At 45.9% G+C, this 18407-nt stretch overlaps 1 protein-coding gene across 1 annotated transcript in view; it reads left to right on the top strand.

Annotated features, from left to right (window-relative positions):
- Positions 1-18407, top strand: part of mst1rb (macrophage stimulating 1 receptor b) — a 142120-nt gene that overhangs the window by 110103 nt on the left and 13610 nt on the right. The window contains exons 12-16 of the mRNA XM_080181391.1: positions 281-430; positions 5088-5244; positions 7837-7929; positions 14215-14412; positions 18010-18090. Of these exons, the coding sequence (XP_080037517.1) occupies positions 281-430; positions 5088-5244; positions 7837-7929; positions 14215-14412; positions 18010-18090 (679 nt within the window). The remainder of the gene's footprint in view (positions 1-280; positions 431-5087; positions 5245-7836; positions 7930-14214; positions 14413-18009; positions 18091-18407) is intronic.

Genomic DNA, 18407 nt, shown 5'->3' with positions numbered 1-18407 from the left:
CCATCGAGTCTGCACTGACCACAATCCCACCGAGGCCCTATCCCCATAACCCCATGCATTTACCCTGACACCAAGGGACATGGCTAATCTACCTAACCCACACATCTTTGGACTGCAGGCTGAAGATGGTGGGGGTGGGGGTAGAAATACATTTCCTGTACTTGAAATGATGGCAGATTTTCGTCTTGCTGGAAGAGCGAGAGGAGATTGAAGGGTAAACTGTTTACCTGGCAGCTACTTTTTTTTAACACGAGTTTTTGTTTTGTTTCCATGGAGACAGCACGCCATGTTGTTCGATCTCAAAGACTGTATGAACGTGACCCTTACTGTAGGAGGCGTGGTCTGCGAGCGGAAGATTCTGCTGCAGGAGATCAGCTGTAAGATCCAGGCTGAGGCAGAGGATTTCCCCAGCGGAGGCTTTCCAGTCAAGGTTTACGAGTTGAACTATTTGTCTCTCTAAGTTTTCCGCTTGCTGTGTTTGTAGTGAAACTTAAAAGCATTTAAGCATGGACGGAGGTGTACAGAACCATGAGGGTCATGGACAGGGCAGTCAGAAAATGCTTGCCTTCTCAATGCAAATTCGATACTCTTGTAAAGAATGTTCAATGTCAGACCCACAGCCCGAGTGGATGCAAATTTTCAAGCCCCTCAGTGCACTATGGCCAACAGACCTTTTGATTTGATTTATTATTGTCACATGTATTAGTATGCAGTGAAAAGTATTACTCCTTGCACGCCATACAGACAAAGCGTACCATTCATAGAGAAGGAAAGGAGAGAGTGCAGAATGTCGTGTTGCTGTCACAGCTCGGCTGTAGAGAAAGATTAACTTAATGCAAGGTAAGTCCATTCAAAAGGCTGACGGCCGCAGGGAAGAAGCTGTTCTTGAGTCGGTTGGTATGTGACCTCAGACTTTTGTATCTTGAAGGAAGAAGGTGGAAGAGAGAATGCCCAGGGTGAGTGGGGTCCCTAATTATGCTGGCTGCTTTGCCAAGGCAGCGGGAAGTGTAGACAGAGTCAATGGTTGGGAGGCTGGTTTTTAGACCTTCGACTTGTCCCCACCCTCCCTTCATAATGGTTGCCCCGGCCCCGCTTTTTATTTTCAATCTTTACCCTGTCCTTAAAGCCTAGTGTACGCTTAAACTGGACCAACTGACGGGCAACACGACAGCTCAGTGACTATCACTGGGTCGGATCTCCGACTTGGGTCGATGTCTGTGGGAGTTTGCACATTCTCCCCGTGCTTGCGTGGGTTTTCTCTGGGTGCTCCGGTTTCCTCCCACACCCCAAAAACATGCTTTTAGGCTGATTGGTTTTAACAAATTGTTCCTGAATTAGACCTCCCTTAATCTGGCGTACATATAATTCTCTATATTTGCACCCCTTTATGGTGGAGCCTAAGAGGCGTAGACCAAGGTCGTAGGTAGAAGAAGGATTAGATGTTAAAATGGGCGGCACGGGCTTGTAGGGCCAAAGGGCCTGTTTCCTGTGCTGTGTTGTTCAGAGCAGACAGAACAAACCCAAGCCCATCCCTCGTTTGCCCCAAAAACCAAATTCCATTTGAACCCAATTCATGGTCCCCCACAAGAGAGATAAACAAGATTCAAGCTGACAAGATAAGGCATCGCGCCCCATCCTGGGCTTGATCTGATGCCTGGGTCAGAATATTACAGCCCTGCCCACCACGGATGGGAGCAGGTGAAGGGCGGAACGTGGAAAGGTCCGTTGACCTCGGGCAGGATCTTACGATCTCGGGACAAGCGAGGTTGTAAAATCCCGCTCTTCATCACAACCCAAAAGGCCAGGAAGTGATAAAAACAATTTTTTGTTTAAAGAATCAATTTACTCCATTCTTAAAGTTACAGAGCCACTACTCAGATTGGACCGGGCAAACCCAAATCCATTCCTTGCTTACTCCAAAAACCAAATTCCAATTGAACCCAATCCATGGTCTGCCCGGGATCCAAGCTGACTGGAAAAGGCATTGCAGCCCATCTTGGGCTGGATCCGATGCTTGATCATAGCCATAAGCGATAAACTGATTTTTCTTTCCAAAAAATATACTTGATTCATAAACCTGTCAGAACATTAGCATTCCAAAATGACCATCACACAAAAAGCAATATTATTCAGATACAAGAATACCGACTCAAGAACAGCTTCTTCCCTGCTGCTGTCAGACTTTTGAATGGACCCAGCTCACATTAAGTTGATCTTTCTCTACCTATGACTCTAACAATACATTCTGCACTCTCTCCTTCTCTATGAACGATATACCTTTTCTGTACAGTGTTCAAGAGACAATACTTTTCACTGTATACTGACAAATGTCACAATAATAAATCAAATCAAAAGGTTCTTTACACGCATCAGTAACATTCTGAGATGCGCCAGTGCAGTCAAGGAAATGTTTCGGGCATTTTACAATGCTCTTGCAAATGGTACAGTTATTTTAAAGGTTGTCCACATAGAAAATGTTGCACTCTGAGGTGCCTCAGTACAACTGAGATACCTGTAATATTCACTGTATACCCACAATAACTCATTCAGCCTGAGGAGATTCTACTCCTCTTGGTTCACGGTGATTGTAAAGTCTTAGGCTATGTGATAATTTTTTTTTGATACTTTATTCCTCATCAAAAAAGCCAATTAAATTGAAACCTAGTCTTTACTCAGGGGGTAGTAAGTGTGTGGAATGCCCCACCTGCAGCAGTTGTGGACTCGCCAACTTTAAGGGCATTCAAATGGTCATTGGATAGGCATATGGGTAATATTGGACTAGTTTAGGTTAGAGGGTCATTAGATTGGTTCCACTGGTCGGCGCAACATCGAGGGCCAAAGGGCCTGTACTGTGCTGTAACGTTTTATGTTCTAGTCTCCACATGAGATACAAGCCAGTTTCAAGCTGACAAGACAATGATTGATCTAGCAAGGAAGAGCCCTTTTCACTACCACTCACTAGGGATCAAGTATGGGACGTCAGAGGGGTGGGCTGATGCTGTATAGTCATTACAGTCATTAGATTCTAGAAACAAGCCAATCACCTGCCTCTTGGCTAAGATATTTCTTGACCAAACCCTCCTAAGGTAGCAGTACATTAACCAGGTTAACACAATCTAGTACTACTGCCTCACAATGCCAGGGACCCCGATTTAATTCCGGCCTTGGGTCACTGTCTGTGTGGAGTTTGCACATTCTCCCCATGTCTGCGTGGGTTTCCTCCGGGTGCTCCGGTTTCCTCCCACACTCCAAAGATGTGTAGGTCAGATGGTTTGGCCACGCTAAATTGCCACTTAATGTCAGGGGGACCAGCTAGGGTAAATACATTGGGTTATGGGGATATGGCCTGGGTGAGATTGTTGTCAGAGCAGATTCAATGGGCTGAATGGCCTCCTTCTGCACTGTAGGATTCTATGATTGTTCATTGGGAAACAGATACAAAAGTCACGTTCCAATCAACACAAGAGTAACTTCTTCCCTGCTGCCATCAGATTTTTGAATGGACCTACCTTATATTAAGTGGGAGTAACGGGGTAAATGTGTGGGGTTACAGGAATAGGGCCTGAGTGGGATGCAGTTTACAGATTTAATGGCCTTCTTCTGTACAGTAGAGACTCTGTACACATAATTCAAAGTAAATGTATGTGAAGGACATAAGAATGCAAATAGTGCAGTGTTATTTATGTTCATTAGAATCAAAATATAGGCCAAATTGATGCAAAACTAGAAAGCTATGTTGATTGACCATAAGTAGATTCAATCCCTCCATTTTGATATTTGGGGTCCAATTTGAGAATATGAGAAGAACCCAAGGATGGGGGAGTGGAGGGGTGGGTGGGGGGCATTCAGATGGTTGGAGCTCATCTCCCTGATAGCAACTGAGGGGCAGTTAGAATATGGAACTCTTGACCATGAAGAACGGCCGATGTGAGGACCATGGATACATTTAAGGGGATGAGTGAGTACTGGGGGAAGAAAGCAATATGCGTTGGTCGATGAAGGGGAGTATGAGGAGAATTGCATGGAACTGAGACCAGTTGGGCCCAATTTACAGGACGTACGATGCACGTCATTCTTTACGATGTAAAAGTTTGAGCTACCCTAATATTTACACTGCTGCTGCATTGTTTGACTGATTGTTCCACAGTGTTTCGGTTCAGGGACTTGGAAGTATTCATGGGCAGTGGGTGGAATAATTTGATCTGATTTATTATTGTCGCATGTATTAGTACACAATGAAAAGTATTCCTATAAAGACAAAGCATATCATTCATAAAGTACATACTGATGGAAAGGAGAGATTGCAGAATACAGTGTGTTACAGTCTTAATTAGGATGTAGAGAAAGATCAACTTAATATAAGGTAGGTCCATTTGAAAGTCTGATAACAGCAAGGAAGAAGCTGTTCTTGGGTCAACTGATATGTGACCTCAGATTTTTGTATTTCATTCCCTACGGAATCATTGAATCCTACAGTGCAGAAGGAGGCCATTCAACCCATTGAGTCTGCACCAACCACAATCCCAACTAGGCCCTATCCCCATAACTCAATGCATTTACCCTAGCTAGTCCCCCTGACACTAAGGAGCAATTTAGCATGACCAATCCACCTAACCCGCACATATTTGGACTGTGGGAGCCAACCCATGCAAACATGGGGAGAATGTGCAGACTCCACACAGACAGTGACCCAAGCTGGGAATCAAATCTGGGTCCCTAGCACTGTAAGGCAGCAGTACTAACCACTGTGCCACCATGCCGCCCTAGATGGTGGAAGAGTGTATGCCCAGCATGTGTGGGATCCTCGATTGTGCTGGCTGCTTTTCTGAGACAGCGGGAAGTGTAAACAGAGTCAGTGGATGGGAGGCTGGTTTGAGTGAAGGATCGTTCGTGACCTTTTGTAGTCTCATGCGGTCTTGGGCAGAGCACGATCCGTACCAAGCTGTGGCACAACCAGAAAGAATGCTCTCCATGGTGCATCTATAAAAATTGGTGAGAGTTGTAGCTGACATGCCAAATTTCCTTAGCCCTTCATAAATTTCTCTTTCGTGACTCTTTCTGTTCTTATTCTTCTTTTCCTATTTCAGCTCTGGGTGAATAACGTGGAGTATTTCATTGGTTACGTCATCCATGTTGAGGAAGGTTCCGAAACAATTGTGGGAATCATCATTGGCACTGTGGTCTTCTTGCTGGCATTACTGATTTTGATTGCCGTGCTGGTGATATACAGGAAGAAAAGTCAAGGTAACCCGGCTTGCTACTTTTCCCCCTTTTCTCTGACTCATCCATTACCCCATTCCGCGGTTAGCCGCGTTACGATAATTTACAGGGTACAGCTCGTTTGACTGGAGTCAATAAATTCCCCATTTCGAGTGATCTTGTAAATCATTTGGTTCGCAATAGACTGGACCATCAGGCAGAGCCTAGCACTTTAGTAAATTCAAAAGATGTATGAACAAATAAAAGGTGGAAAGATCATATTAAAAAGATAGACAACAAAGTTTTGTTTAACAATACAAGGAAAAAGCTTAACAATGACTAAAAGAACTTCTCTTGGCTTTCTCGGTTGCTCAGATTGAAGGCATGTGGTGGTGACAATTCCGGCCAGTCACAGGGCAGCTCATCTTTTGGAATTCCACCTAGAACCATGGATAACACGCCAACAAAGATAGTTTCCTTCAATCCTTCATCTGATCCCTTCAAATCATGTCTTCTTATCTCGGGTTGACCTAATTATTGTCAAGCAATGCTTGGTCCTTTCTTTATTCATTCACGGGACGTGGGGTGAGACTGGATGGTCAGCATTTCTTGCCTTGGGGAATGTTGAGAGTCAACCACATTGCTGTGGCTCTGGAGTCACATATAGGCCAGACCAGGTAAGGATGGCAGATTTCCACCCCTAAAGGACATTAGTGCACCAGATGGGCTTTTCTGACAATGGTTTCATGGTCATAAGTAGATTCTTAATTCCAGATTTTTTTTTTATTGAATTCAAAGTCCAACATTTGCCATGGCAGGATTTGAACCCTGGTTCCCAGAACATTAGCTGAGTTCCTGGATTAATAATCTAGAAATAATACCATTCGGCCATTACCTCCCCCACCATCTACTTATTTATAATTGATTTCTAACATGTGTAGACACCTTCCTATACAGTGGGGCTATATGGGGCTACTCAGAATTTCTCAATATCTGATTTTTGTATAACGCTTGAATAATATCTTATTCTTTAACTTATTCTCCAGTATCAAGAAGGTTTTGACTTAGGACTGTAGATTTCCTTCTCTAAAGGGCATTAATGAACCAGATGGATTTTTATAACAATTGACAATGGTTTCGTGATGATCCATCGACTTATAATTCTAGATTTTACTGAATTCAGATTTCACCATCTGCCAAGGTGGGATTCAAACCCAGGCCGCCAGAATATTACCCTGAGTCTCTGGATTACTTGTCTGGTGACAATGCCACTGCGCTATGCTCCCATGAGTGGGTTCACTTATTAAATCGAGGCGCATGTGAACGGATATACATGGGCATAAAGCCTGGAGACGTCACCCGGCTGGTGTCAGTAATGTCCTTTAGGGAAGGAAATCCGCTGTCCTTACCCAGTCCGGCCTACATGTGACTCCAGAGCCTACACCCCCACTGCAGTGTGTTCGCCTCTCAATCGCTCTCTGCAACAGCCAAGCAAGTTACTCAATTGACGGGCAATTAGGGATGGGCAACACATGCTGGCTCTGCCAATGGTGCCCACATTCCATGAATGAATTTTTTTTTTAGAAAGCATCTGTGAAGTTAAACCACAGGTGGCACGATGGTTAGCATTGCTGTCTCATAGTGCCAAGGACCTGGGTTTGATTCCTGGCTTGGATCACCGTTTGTGTGGAGTTTGCACATTCTCCCCGTGTCTGCATGGGCTTCCTCTGGGTGCTCCGGTTTCTTCCCACGGTCCAAAGATATGCAGGTTAGGTGGATTGGCTGCGCTAAATTGCCCCTTAGTGTCTAAAGATATGCTGTTTAGGTGGATTGGCCATGCTAAATTGTCCCTTAGTGTCCAAAGATGTGCAGGTTAGGTGGTTTGGCCATGCTAAATAGCCCCTTGGTGCCCAAAGATGTGTACGTTAGGTTGATTAGCCGAGGTGACTTGGCCCTTATTGTCCAGGGGTGTGTAGGTTGGATGGATTAGACATGGTAAATGTATGTGATTATGGGGATAGGGTGAGGGGTGGGCCTGAGTAGGACACTCTTTTGGAGAGTTGGTGCAGACTCGATGGGCCAAATGGCATCCTCCTGTATTGTAGGGATTCTATGATTCTACTCAACCCTTGGTGTTTTGCACAATTTAACCCAGCTCTCATGTCCTGACATGAGCCCACGTTTTGCCCTGATCTACAACTTGGCTGCTTGGTTATGGCTGGCTTCATTGGGAGGCCCACAAGTTGCGCCAATCACATCTATACCTACTAAGCCATAGACCTATCTATAACCCCCAATCCCATTAGATCCCATATACTCATCCAGAAGCCTTTTAAAAGACCCCAGCGAGTTCGCTTCCACCACCACCGACAGCATTCACTCACCACCCCCTGAATTATGGCCCTGGTCTCCTTGGATCCAATTCAGTCAGTAGCTTTTTTGTGACATTCAAGGATTTTCAGCACACAGTGGGTGCAAGATATCATTCCCATTCACAGAAAATCAATCGCCCCTTGATATACACGTAACCCTTGCTTACTTCCATTATTTCATTACGATGCGTTGTGTTTGGTTCAATGAACGGTTTAATTTGGTGCCTTAAGCCAGCTGACAAAAATGATATATCTTGTTTTTCAGAACATGCGGATTTACTGAACCGTTTGGAAGCTTCAGTGAATATGATAACTCTGAACAGCGTACCACCAGCCCCCAGCGACTACAGGAATTCTCGTAAGTCCCAGGAACTAAGTCATTTTCTAAACCCATGACATAAGTTTTTAATCTGCACTTTGATTTTAAAATTCCTTCCTGAGAGCGAGGCGGACTCATTTGTCAAGACAGAGCTGCTCTTTACCAAAAGTGTCCAACCTAAATAAATTTAAGGCACAACGGAAAATGCTGGAAAATCCTCGGCAAGTCTGCCGGCCTCTGCGGAGAGAGAATGGAGCCAACGTTTCGAGATTAGATAACCCTTTGTCGCAGCCCCGTAGAACCACTGAATCTCTACAGTGCAGAAGGAGGCCTATTTAACCTGCACTGACAGCAATCCCACCCAGGCCCTATCCCTGCAACCTCATGTACTAACCCTGCTAATCCCCCTGACACTAAGCAGCAATTTAGCATGGCCACCCGTACGTTTTTGGATTGTGGCAGGAAACCGGAGTGCCCGGAGGAAATCCAGGTCACTATGATGTGTTGCGCTCACCATTATAAACTCAAAATCGATCTAGCATCAGCGATAGAGAGTTATAACATTCTACCACCTGTTCCATGTAGAAATCTTTCCTAATTTCACTCCTTAAGGCTCTGGTTCTAGTATTTAGACTATGTCCCAACACTTGCTCACTCCCCAACTAGAGGAAATAGTTTCTCTCTTTCTACCCTTTTTCAATTCCCCTCGGTATCTTGAAAAGTTTGCCCGAAACACCCCTTAAACGTCTCAGGCCAGGACTCCATACACACACACACCACCCCCCGACTCTTGCCATTACCTGGTGGCAAGATCTTATAGTCCTGCCAGTGCAGCTGTGGAACTCACCATGGTGGGGGGGGGTCACCATTGGTGGGATGGGAAGATCCCACCGGTCAGAAGGGCTAAAAACCCCCACTCTCAGTTTCAAGAAGTCACACACTACTTGATGCAGTGTGTCCTCAACATTTAACTCTTGCATTCTTGCATCATTCTGGTAACACCTCCACTCCCTACAGGGCCATTATATCCTTCCTAAACTGTGATGCCTAGGCTTTCCATAATCCAGATTTAAGTTTAAAGTTCATTTATTAGTGGCACAAGCAGGCTTACTTTAACACTGCAATGAAGTGACTGAAAATCCTCTAGTCGCCATACTCCGGCGACTCCATACTCCAGTGTACCTGTGTAGGTACACTGAGGGAGAATTTAGCACAGCCAATGCACCTAAACAGTCTGTGGGGTGGTTCCCATATATTGGAAAACAGCAAATGTGATGCCACTGTTTAAAAAGGGAGGTTGACGAAAGAGAGGTAACTATAGGCCTGTTAGTTTAATTTCTGTAGTAGGGAAAATGCTTGAATCTATCATCAAGGAAGAAATAGCGAGACATCTGGATATAAATTGTCCCATTGGTAAAACGCAGCATGGGTTCATGAAGGGAAGGGTCATGTTTGACTAATTTGGTGGAATTCTTTGAGAACATTACATGTGCAGCGGACAATGGGGAACCTGTGGATGTGGTGTATCTGGACTTCCAGAAGGCATTTGATAAGTTGCTGCACTAAAGACTACTACATTAGATAAAGGTGCGCGGTGTTACGGGTAATGTATTAGCATGGATAGAGGATTGGTTAACTAACAGAAAGCAAGGAGTGGAGGTAAATGGGTGTTTTTCTGGTTGGTTATTAGTGACTAGTGGTGTGCCTGAGGGATCAGTGTTGGCACCGCCGTTTTTTACGATTTACATAAATGATTTGGAGTTGGGAACCAAGTGTTGTATGTCAAAATTCGTAGATGACACTAAGATGGGTGGTGGAGCAAAGTGTGCAGAGGATGCTGAAAGTAAGCAAAGGGATATAGACAGTCTAAATGAGTGGGCGAGGACCTGGCAGATGGAGTACAATGTTGGTAAATGTGAGGTCATCCATTTTGATAGGAATAACAGCAAAATGAACTATTATTTAAATAGTAAAAAATTGCAGCATTCTGCTGTGCAGAGGGACCTGGGTGTTCTTGTGCAGGAATCTCAAGGAGTTGGTTTGTAGATGCAGCAGGTCATTAAGAAGGCAAATGGAATTTTATCCCTCATTGCTAGAAGAATGGAGTTTAAAAACAGCAAGGTTATGTTGCAGCTGTATAAGGTGCTGGTGAGGCCACACCTGGAGTACTGTGTACAATTTCGGTATCGCTATTTGAGAAAGGATATGCTGGCACTGCAGGGGGTGCAGAGGAGATTCACTAGGTTGATTCCGGAGGTGAGAGGGTTGGCTTATGAGGAGAGACCGAGTAGACAGGGGCTATACTCATTGGAATTCAGAAGAATGAAGGGAGGTCTTATAGAAATATATAAGATTATGAAGGGAATAGACAAGATAGAAGCAGGGAAGATGTTTCCATTGACGGGCCTGCAGGTGCAGCAGGTGGTCAGGAAGGCGAATGGGATACTGGCCTTCATAGCGAGGGGGATTGAATATAAAAGTAGGGAGGTCTTGCTGCAGCTGTATAGGGCATTGGTGAGGCCGCAGCTGGAGTACTGTGTGCAGTTTTGGTTGCCGCACTTACGCAAGGATATTTTGGCCTTGGAGGGAGTGCAGAGGAGGTTTACTAGGCTGATACCGGAGTTGAGGGGGTTGAGCTGTGAGGAGATGCTGAATAAACTAGGCTTGTACTCGTTAGAGTTTAGAAGAATGAGGGGAGATCTCATTGAGACGTATAAGATGATGAATGGGATGGATAGGATAGAGGTGGAGAGACTCTTCCCGCTCAGAAAGGACAGTAGGACTAGGGGGCACAGCCTCAAGATAAAGGTGGGGGGGGGGGGCGGTTTAGAACGGAGTTGAGGAGGAACTTCTTCACTCAAAGGGTGGTGAATCTCTGGAATTCTCTGCCCGTTGAAGTGGTGGAGGCTGCCTCACTAAATATTTTTAAGATGTGGGTTGATAGGTTTTTGATAAGAGAGGGGATTAAGGGTTATGGGGAGAGGGCGGGAAAGTGGAACTGAGCCACGACAGATCAGCCATGATCTTATTGAATGGCGGGGCAGGCTCGAAGGGCTAGATGGCCTACTCCTGCTCCTATTTCTTATGTTCTTATGTTTTTATGAAACTAGAACTAGGTGGCATAGCCTCAAAATAAGGGGGAGCAGATTTAGAATTGAGTTGAGGAGGAACCCCTTCACACAAAGGGTTGTGAATCTGTGGAATTCCCTGCCCAGTGAAGCAGTTGAGGCTACCTCATTGAATGTTTTAAAGGCAAGGATTGAAACATTTTTTAAGGGTTATTGTTTAGCGGGTGCATAAGTGGAGCTGAGTCCATAAAAAGATCAGCCATGATCTTATTGAATGGCGGAACAGGCTCGAGGGGCCAGATGGCCTACTCCTGTTCCTGGTTCTTATGTTCTTATTAACCAGCACACCTCTCAGATTGTGGGAGGAAACCCATGCAAACACGGGAAGAATGTGCAGACTCCAGACAGACACTGACCCAAGTCGGGAATTGAATCCGGGCCCCTGGCACTGTGAGGCAGCAGTGCTAACCACTGGGCCACCCTAAACAGATGTGCTCTAACCAGGGTTTTGTATAGCTGTAGGGTGACCTCTGCTGTCTTCCATTCTTGATATAAAGGCCCACATTTCAACAATTTCCCTGACCATTCCTGTATGTGGCAGCACGGTGGCACAACGGTTAGCACTCCTGCCTCGCAGTGCCAGGGAACCAGGTTCATTTCCGGCCTCGGATCACTATCCATGTGGAGTTTGCACATTCTCCCCGTGTCTGCATGGGATTCCTCTGGGTGCTTTGGCTGCCTTCCACAGTTCAAAGATATTGGGGTGAGGTTGATTGGCTGTGCTAAATTGCCCCATAGAGTCGGGAGCTTAGCAGGGTAAATACATTAGGTAAAGGGGATAGGGTTTGGGTGGGAATGTGGTCAGTGCAGACTTGATGGGCTGAATGGCTTCCTTCTGCACAGTAGGGATTCCATGGTCTCTATGTACCTGCTCAAAACATTTCAAAGATGTACGTAGATACCAGGAACACCTCCATATCTAGACTTAACTATCTTTTTTGCTTGAATGATATTTCTGATGGACTATAACTAATGTATTTGTTGAAAGTGAAGAATATTTTTGCTGTAATGAGCTATTTTTCCGTTCTTACGTCAGCCCCTATGGAAAATTCACAGAGAATGATTTTTTTTAATAACAACTGGAGCCAGCATGGAACAGGAATGTTTTGCATTCCATTGAATATTCCCTTCCAGTTTTAGTTTGCGCACTCTTATCTTCCCATGGCACTGTTACAGAGAAGAGAAGGATCATCTCTCAACCGAATCACCACAACAGGAAGATCATCAGTGGGATCTTCCTGTCCTGCCGACAACGAACCCCTGCCTGGGTTTCTCGGTGGTGGGTGAGGGGTGGCTGTGTAGAATGGGAAACCCTTGAAAGCAGCAGGATCAGAGGCAGACCATCTCTGTTGCCACGCAACACGGCGTGATGGCATGTGGAAAATGCTGCCCAATAGGTTCGTGAAAGGTGCTACGTAAATGCAAGCCTTTTTGTTCACATGAAAATTCACAAATGCAGAATGGAGCAGTGATTTGATTTGCTTCGATTTATTATTGTCACATGATTAGTATACAATGAAAATATTGCTGCTTGCGTGCTATACAAAGCATACCATTCATAGAGAAGGAAAGGAGACAGTACAGAATGTAGTGTTATAACCATAGCTACTATGATCAACTTAATGTGAGGTAGGTCCATTCAAATGTCTGACGGCAATAGGGAAGACGTTGTTCTTGAGTCATTTGGTACATGACCTCAGACTTTTGTATCTTTTTCCCGATGGAAGAAGGTGGAAGAGAGAGTGTCCGGACGGCGTGGGGTCCTTAATTATTATGCTGGCTGCTTTACCGAGGCTGCATGAGGTGTGGACAGAGTCAATGGATGGGAGACTGGTTGGAGTGATGGATTGGGCTACATTCACAACACTTTGTAGTTTCATGCAGTCTTGGGCAGAGCAGGAGCCATACCAAGCTGTGATACAACTGGAAAGAATGCTTTCTGTGGGGCATCTGTAAAAGTTAGTGAGAGTTGTGCCAAATTTCCTTAGTGTCTTGAGAAAGTAGAAGTGTTGGTAGGCTTTCTTAACTATAGTGTCAGCATGGTGGGGGACCAGGACAGGTTGTTGGTGATCTGGACACTTAAAATCTTGAAGCTCTCGACCATTTCTACTTGGCCCTGTTGATGTAGACTTGGGCATGTTCTCCTTTACACTTTCCGAAGTCGATGACAATCTCCGTCGTTTTGTTGACGTTGAGAGAGAGATTATCGTTACTGCACCAGTTCACCAAATTCTCGTTCCATACTCTGTCTCGTTGTTGTTTGAGATCCAACCCACTATGGTGGTATTGTCAGCAAACTTGAAAATTGGATTGGAGGGGAATTTGGCCACACAGTCATAGATGTATAAAGAATATAGTGAGGAGCTGAGAACACAGCCTTGTGGGGCACCGGTGTTGAGGATGATCGTGGAGGAGGTGCTGTTGCCTATCTTTACTGATTGAGGTCTGTGAGTTAGGAAGTTCAGGATCCAGTCACAGAGGGAGGTGCCGAGGCCCAGGCCACGAATTTTAGAGATGAGTTTTGTGGGAGTAATTGTGTTAGTGTCTCAAGTAGGCTTACCTTAACACTACAGTGAAGTTACTGTGAAAATCCCCTAGTTGCCATACTCCAGCGCTTGTTTGGGTACACTGAGGGAGAATGTAGCATGGCCAATGTACCTAATCAGCACGTCTTTTGGACTGTGGGAGGAAACCGGAGCACCCAGAGGAAACCCACGCAGACATGGGGAGACTGTGCACAGACAGTGACCCAAGCTGGGAATTGTCTGTGGTGTTGTGAGGCAGCAGTGATGGCCATTGTGCCACCATGCCACCCCAATTGTCAATTGCCAATTGCCAATTATTGGAAACACCCATCTGGCTTGCTAATGTCCTTTAGGGAAGGAAATCTGCCGTCCTTACCCAGTCTACATGTGACTCAAGAGCCAAAGCAATGCTGTTGACTCTTAACTGCCCTCTGAAATGACCTAGTGAGCCACTAGCTCAAAGGGCAATTAGGGATGGGCAATAAATGCTGGCCTGGCCAACGATGCCCACATCCCACGAATAAGAAGGAAGCTATCTGGCAGAATTACCAAGAATTGTCCTGGCAATTATTGAAAATGTGTCCAGGCCTTTATTTATCTTTAATCTTCTCAAATGCTGAAGTGGAGTGTACCTTTTTCAAAAAGAAATTGTACTTTTGTTTTCTGCTCAGGCCTCACCTCCTCGTCTGGCTCAAGTGGAGTCATGTTTCGGGGTTACAAAGGCAGTGCCGACTGTGCCGTGATCCCGCTGCTAAGCCCTAAAGAGATAAAGCCTCAGAACCTGAGACCAGAGCTGCTGGAAGAAGTGAAAGATATTCTGATCCCGAGTGAATGTTTAACCGCGTACATGGACCAGGTGATTGGGAAAGGTTAGTCTCTGCTCACTTGTTGATTTATTAACATTTGTCTTTTTCAGGACTCTGCTGCCCAGAATGGTGCCAAATAATATCTTTATTTCCCCGCCCCTCCCTGTGGTTATGTCAATTAGCATGAGTTGTTTTTAATGTGGCTGCGGGCATAGATAAGGCAGGATTTTCCACTCCCGCAGAATTCCCACCCAATGGCAATGGTCCTTTGCTGGTCTGTCAAATTGTCCACCCCTCCCGCGACCATTCCCACAGGAGGCAGGACTGGAATATTTAGATCACAGGCTTGTTCCCGTTTTCTGTATCTCTGTCCCACACTCTCCTCTTTTTCTCTCTCTATCTCTGTATCTCTCTCTTTCTTTCTCTCCTTTTCTCTGTCTACCTCAGTCAATCCCTACTTTAGTCTCTCTCCCTCTCTCTTTCTTTTGCTCTCTCTATCTCAGTTTTTCTCTCTCTCCCCCTCCCTCTATCTCCCTTTTTCTTTTCTCTCTCTCTATCGCAATCTCCCTCTCTCTATCTCAATCTCCCTCTCTCTATCGTAATCTCCCTCTCTCTATCTCAATCTCCCTCTCTCTATCTCAGTCTCTGTCTCTGTCTCAGTCTTTCCCTTTATCTCAGTCTCCGTCTCTCTCTCTGTCTTCCTCTCTATTATCTCAGTCTCCCTCTCCCTATATCTCAGTCTGCCTCTCTCTCTCTACCTCAGTCTCTCTCTCTCTCTATCTCCATCTCTCTCTCCCTCTCTCTCTATCTCAGTCTCCCTCTCTCTCTATATACCTCAATCTCTCTCTCTCTCTTTCTCAGTCTCCCTGTCTCTATCTCCATCTTTCTTTCTCTCTCTCTCTCTCTCTCCATCTCAGTCTCCCTCACTCTCTTTCCCTCTTCCTCTCTATCTCACTCTCCCTCACTCTCTCTCTCTATCTCAGTTTCCCTCTCTCTATATCTCAGTCTCTCCCTTTCTCTCTCTATCTCAGTCTCTTTCTCAGTCTCCCTCTCTCCATCTCCATCTCTCTCTCTCTCTCCATCTCACTCTCCCTCACTCTCTTTCTATCTCAGTCTGCCTCACACTCTATCTCACTCTCCCTTTATGTCTCTACCTATTCAATCTCTCTCCATATCTGTGTTGGATTTTCCCTACATATGTGGGAAGAGGGGTTATAGGGAGGGAGGTGAGGAATGGAAGTCGGGATTGTTTGCAAGTTTTAACTTAGCTGTTGGGGAACCGTCACTCTGGGATTTTTCACTCAGAGAGCCCCTCCATTGGAAATGGAAGGCTCCCTGTCGACTGCAGGGCAGAGGGAGAGCTCTGGAAACTGGTGGGCCTAGCAGAAGCCTCCCAGTGTGAGTAAAATAGCAGCCTGTAATGGATGACCCAACATCGAGGCCCGGTGGGGTTCAAAAGTTCCTTTGTTTCTTAATCACACCAATGTTTCTTAATCTTACATTAAAAACATGTAGCAGGCAGGCTGCCAGGGAGCAGGTGGCTGCTTCGATACCCAGATAACCGGGGAGGGTATCTGGGCAATCCGCCTGCGAGCATCTAAACCCAGCCCCAAACCCAGCAGGAAACAGGAGGCCAAATGGAAACCCCCAGCTGCCCTTCCCTCATTGGCCTTGACACTGTCTCCAACTGAACCCAAATGGTTACTTGTTACCGAGCGCTGAGACGTCCTGCCAAATCCTGCAATCTAATCTCGAAAATGGTTGCTGCCTCTTGGAATGGTTTTGGAAACACAGTCCAGTGACCGTGTTAGAGTCCAGTCTGCCTCCATTCCACCTACCTGCAGGACCTGAAAATCCTGCCTGTGCTTTCCAGCTACCATCTTGTCTTCCAGCTACTGTCTTACCAGCTTACATAAGAACATAAGAAATAGGAGCAGGAGTAGGCCATCTAGCCCCTCGAGCCTGCCCCGCCATTCAATAAGATCATGGCTGATCTGTCGTGGCTCAGTTCCACATTCCCGCCCTCTCCCCATAACCCTTAATCCCCTCGCTTATCAAAAACCCATCAACCCGCGTCTTAAAAATATTTAGCGAGGCAGCCTCCACCACTTCAACGGGCAGAGAATTCCAGAGATTCACCACCCTTTGAGTGAAGAAGTTCCTCCTCAACTCCGTTCTAAACCGCCCCCCCTTTATCTTGAGGCTGTGCCCTCTAGTCCTAAGTGGAGTCCTAAGTGGAGCTTGTCTCCACTTTCTCTTTCTCTCTCTTTGCTTGGAATTTTCCTGTCCTGCACGTCACGAGAATTGTAGTGGGTGGGATTGTGGGGGGGGAGACCATGCAAAGGTCCGTTGGCCTAGGGCGGGATTTTATGGCTTTGGGGCAAGCGCGACTAGAACAATCCCCCCCCCTCCGCCGCCCCCCCCCCCCCTCCCCCCCCCCGCCTCCCCCCCCCACCTCCCCCCCCCACCCCACCCCCCCCGGGTCTGTCTGCTTGCCTCTACGGGAATCTTGACTTTTGGGTCCCACCAGGACCAGGGTCAGAGACGTTGGAACTCATTGCCACAGGGAGCTATGCAGGCTGATTCATTGAGTACCTTTGAAATAGAAATAGACAGGTTCTTGATCGAGGATTATGGGGAGGAGGCAGGAGAATGGAGATGAGAATCATATCAGCCGTGATTGAATGGCAGAGCAGACTGGATGGGCCGAATGGCCTAATTCTGCTCCTATATCTTATGGTTGGGCGTTAGAAATAGTGTCGCTTACTGATGTGCCAGTTCCCTGGGATATTTTCACATCAGCAGTAATGGGGCAATGCCAGTGCTTGCCCTCAAGTGTTGTGTAATCTATCCAACTCACTAAGGGACATTTCAGACCAAATAAAGACTGACTGGGCCCCCTGAGGTGCCGGGGACAGGTTAGCTGCCTGGTGGCACCCTCTGCTGGCAGGCTAGGGGGCTATCAGCACTCCAGGCAAGCTTTGAGGCTCTCCCTTCCTGCTAAGGTGAAGGGCCTCCCCTCCCTCCCGCTGTGCTGGCATTGCTGCAAGGTCAGTTTGTAATTTAGGTGGGATTCTCCAACCTCGCCTGCGGCCAGGATTCTCCACTCCTGCTGCTGTGAATGGAGTTTGTTTGAGCACCAAATTCTCCAACTTGGCTGCAGGGAGAGTGTGGCGTGAATGGACACTAAGTTTGTGCCCCAGGTAGTTCCAAACCCAGATGGGAAACTTAACACAACTGCCCTCAATTCAATATAATGTGAGGAAAGAATGATATCCCAAATGTTACTGTGATGATTTAAAAAAAGTTAATATCTATTAAATACCACAATACACAACAATGAAGTCAACTCGAAGTACAATTTACAAATTAATAGCGATACACAATATCCCTAACTTTACCCAATTCTGAACACCTATATTTTCCCTACCCTCAGAGCAAATTCTCCCCAAACAACATCGCAAGGGTTTTTAATAACGATAAACAAAATCCAGTAACAGTTACCACACCAGGCAGTTATATCATCTGCTGTTGCCTGTGAAAAGTTGATTGTTCAAAGCAGGAATTTTGCTTCATTGAACAGTCCAGAGTAGCAATATTTTTGGTTAAGATTTCAGTGCATTGATAAGAATGTGAAAGTAATGCAATCTCTCTTCGCAGGACATTTTGGCAGTGTTTACCATGGGCTGTACAAAGACCAGAACGAGAAAGAAATTCACTGTGCTGTCAAGTCCCTGAATAGTATGTACAATAATACCACTGATACATTGCCGTTGTTCAGTGGCTTTTCTCTTATCCCTTGATATTAACTGTTTTAGAATGTCTTCCCTAATTTAGCCCTGCTTGCACCATAAGCCATTTTACATTCAAGATGTACTTGATGAACATTCAAGATTGTCCTGACACATTGAACCATAGAATCCCTATAGTTCAGAAGGAGGCGATTTAGCCCAACCAGTCTGCGGCCAACCCTCCAGAAATGTATGTTACCTATGTCCTTCCCCCATTCTATCCCCAGAACCCTGCGCCATTTACCTTGGCTAATCCATCTAACCTAC

Source organism: Carcharhinus amblyrhynchos, chromosome 3, assembly GCF_965287045.1.
Source record: "Carcharhinus amblyrhynchos chromosome 3, sCarAmb.v2.hapA, whole genome shotgun sequence".
Classification (NCBI taxonomy): Eukaryota; Metazoa; Chordata; class Chondrichthyes; order Carcharhiniformes; family Carcharhinidae; genus Carcharhinus; species Carcharhinus amblyrhynchos.
The sequence above is the reverse complement of the archived record's forward strand: the minus strand, read 5'-3'. Positions and strand labels throughout refer to the sequence as shown.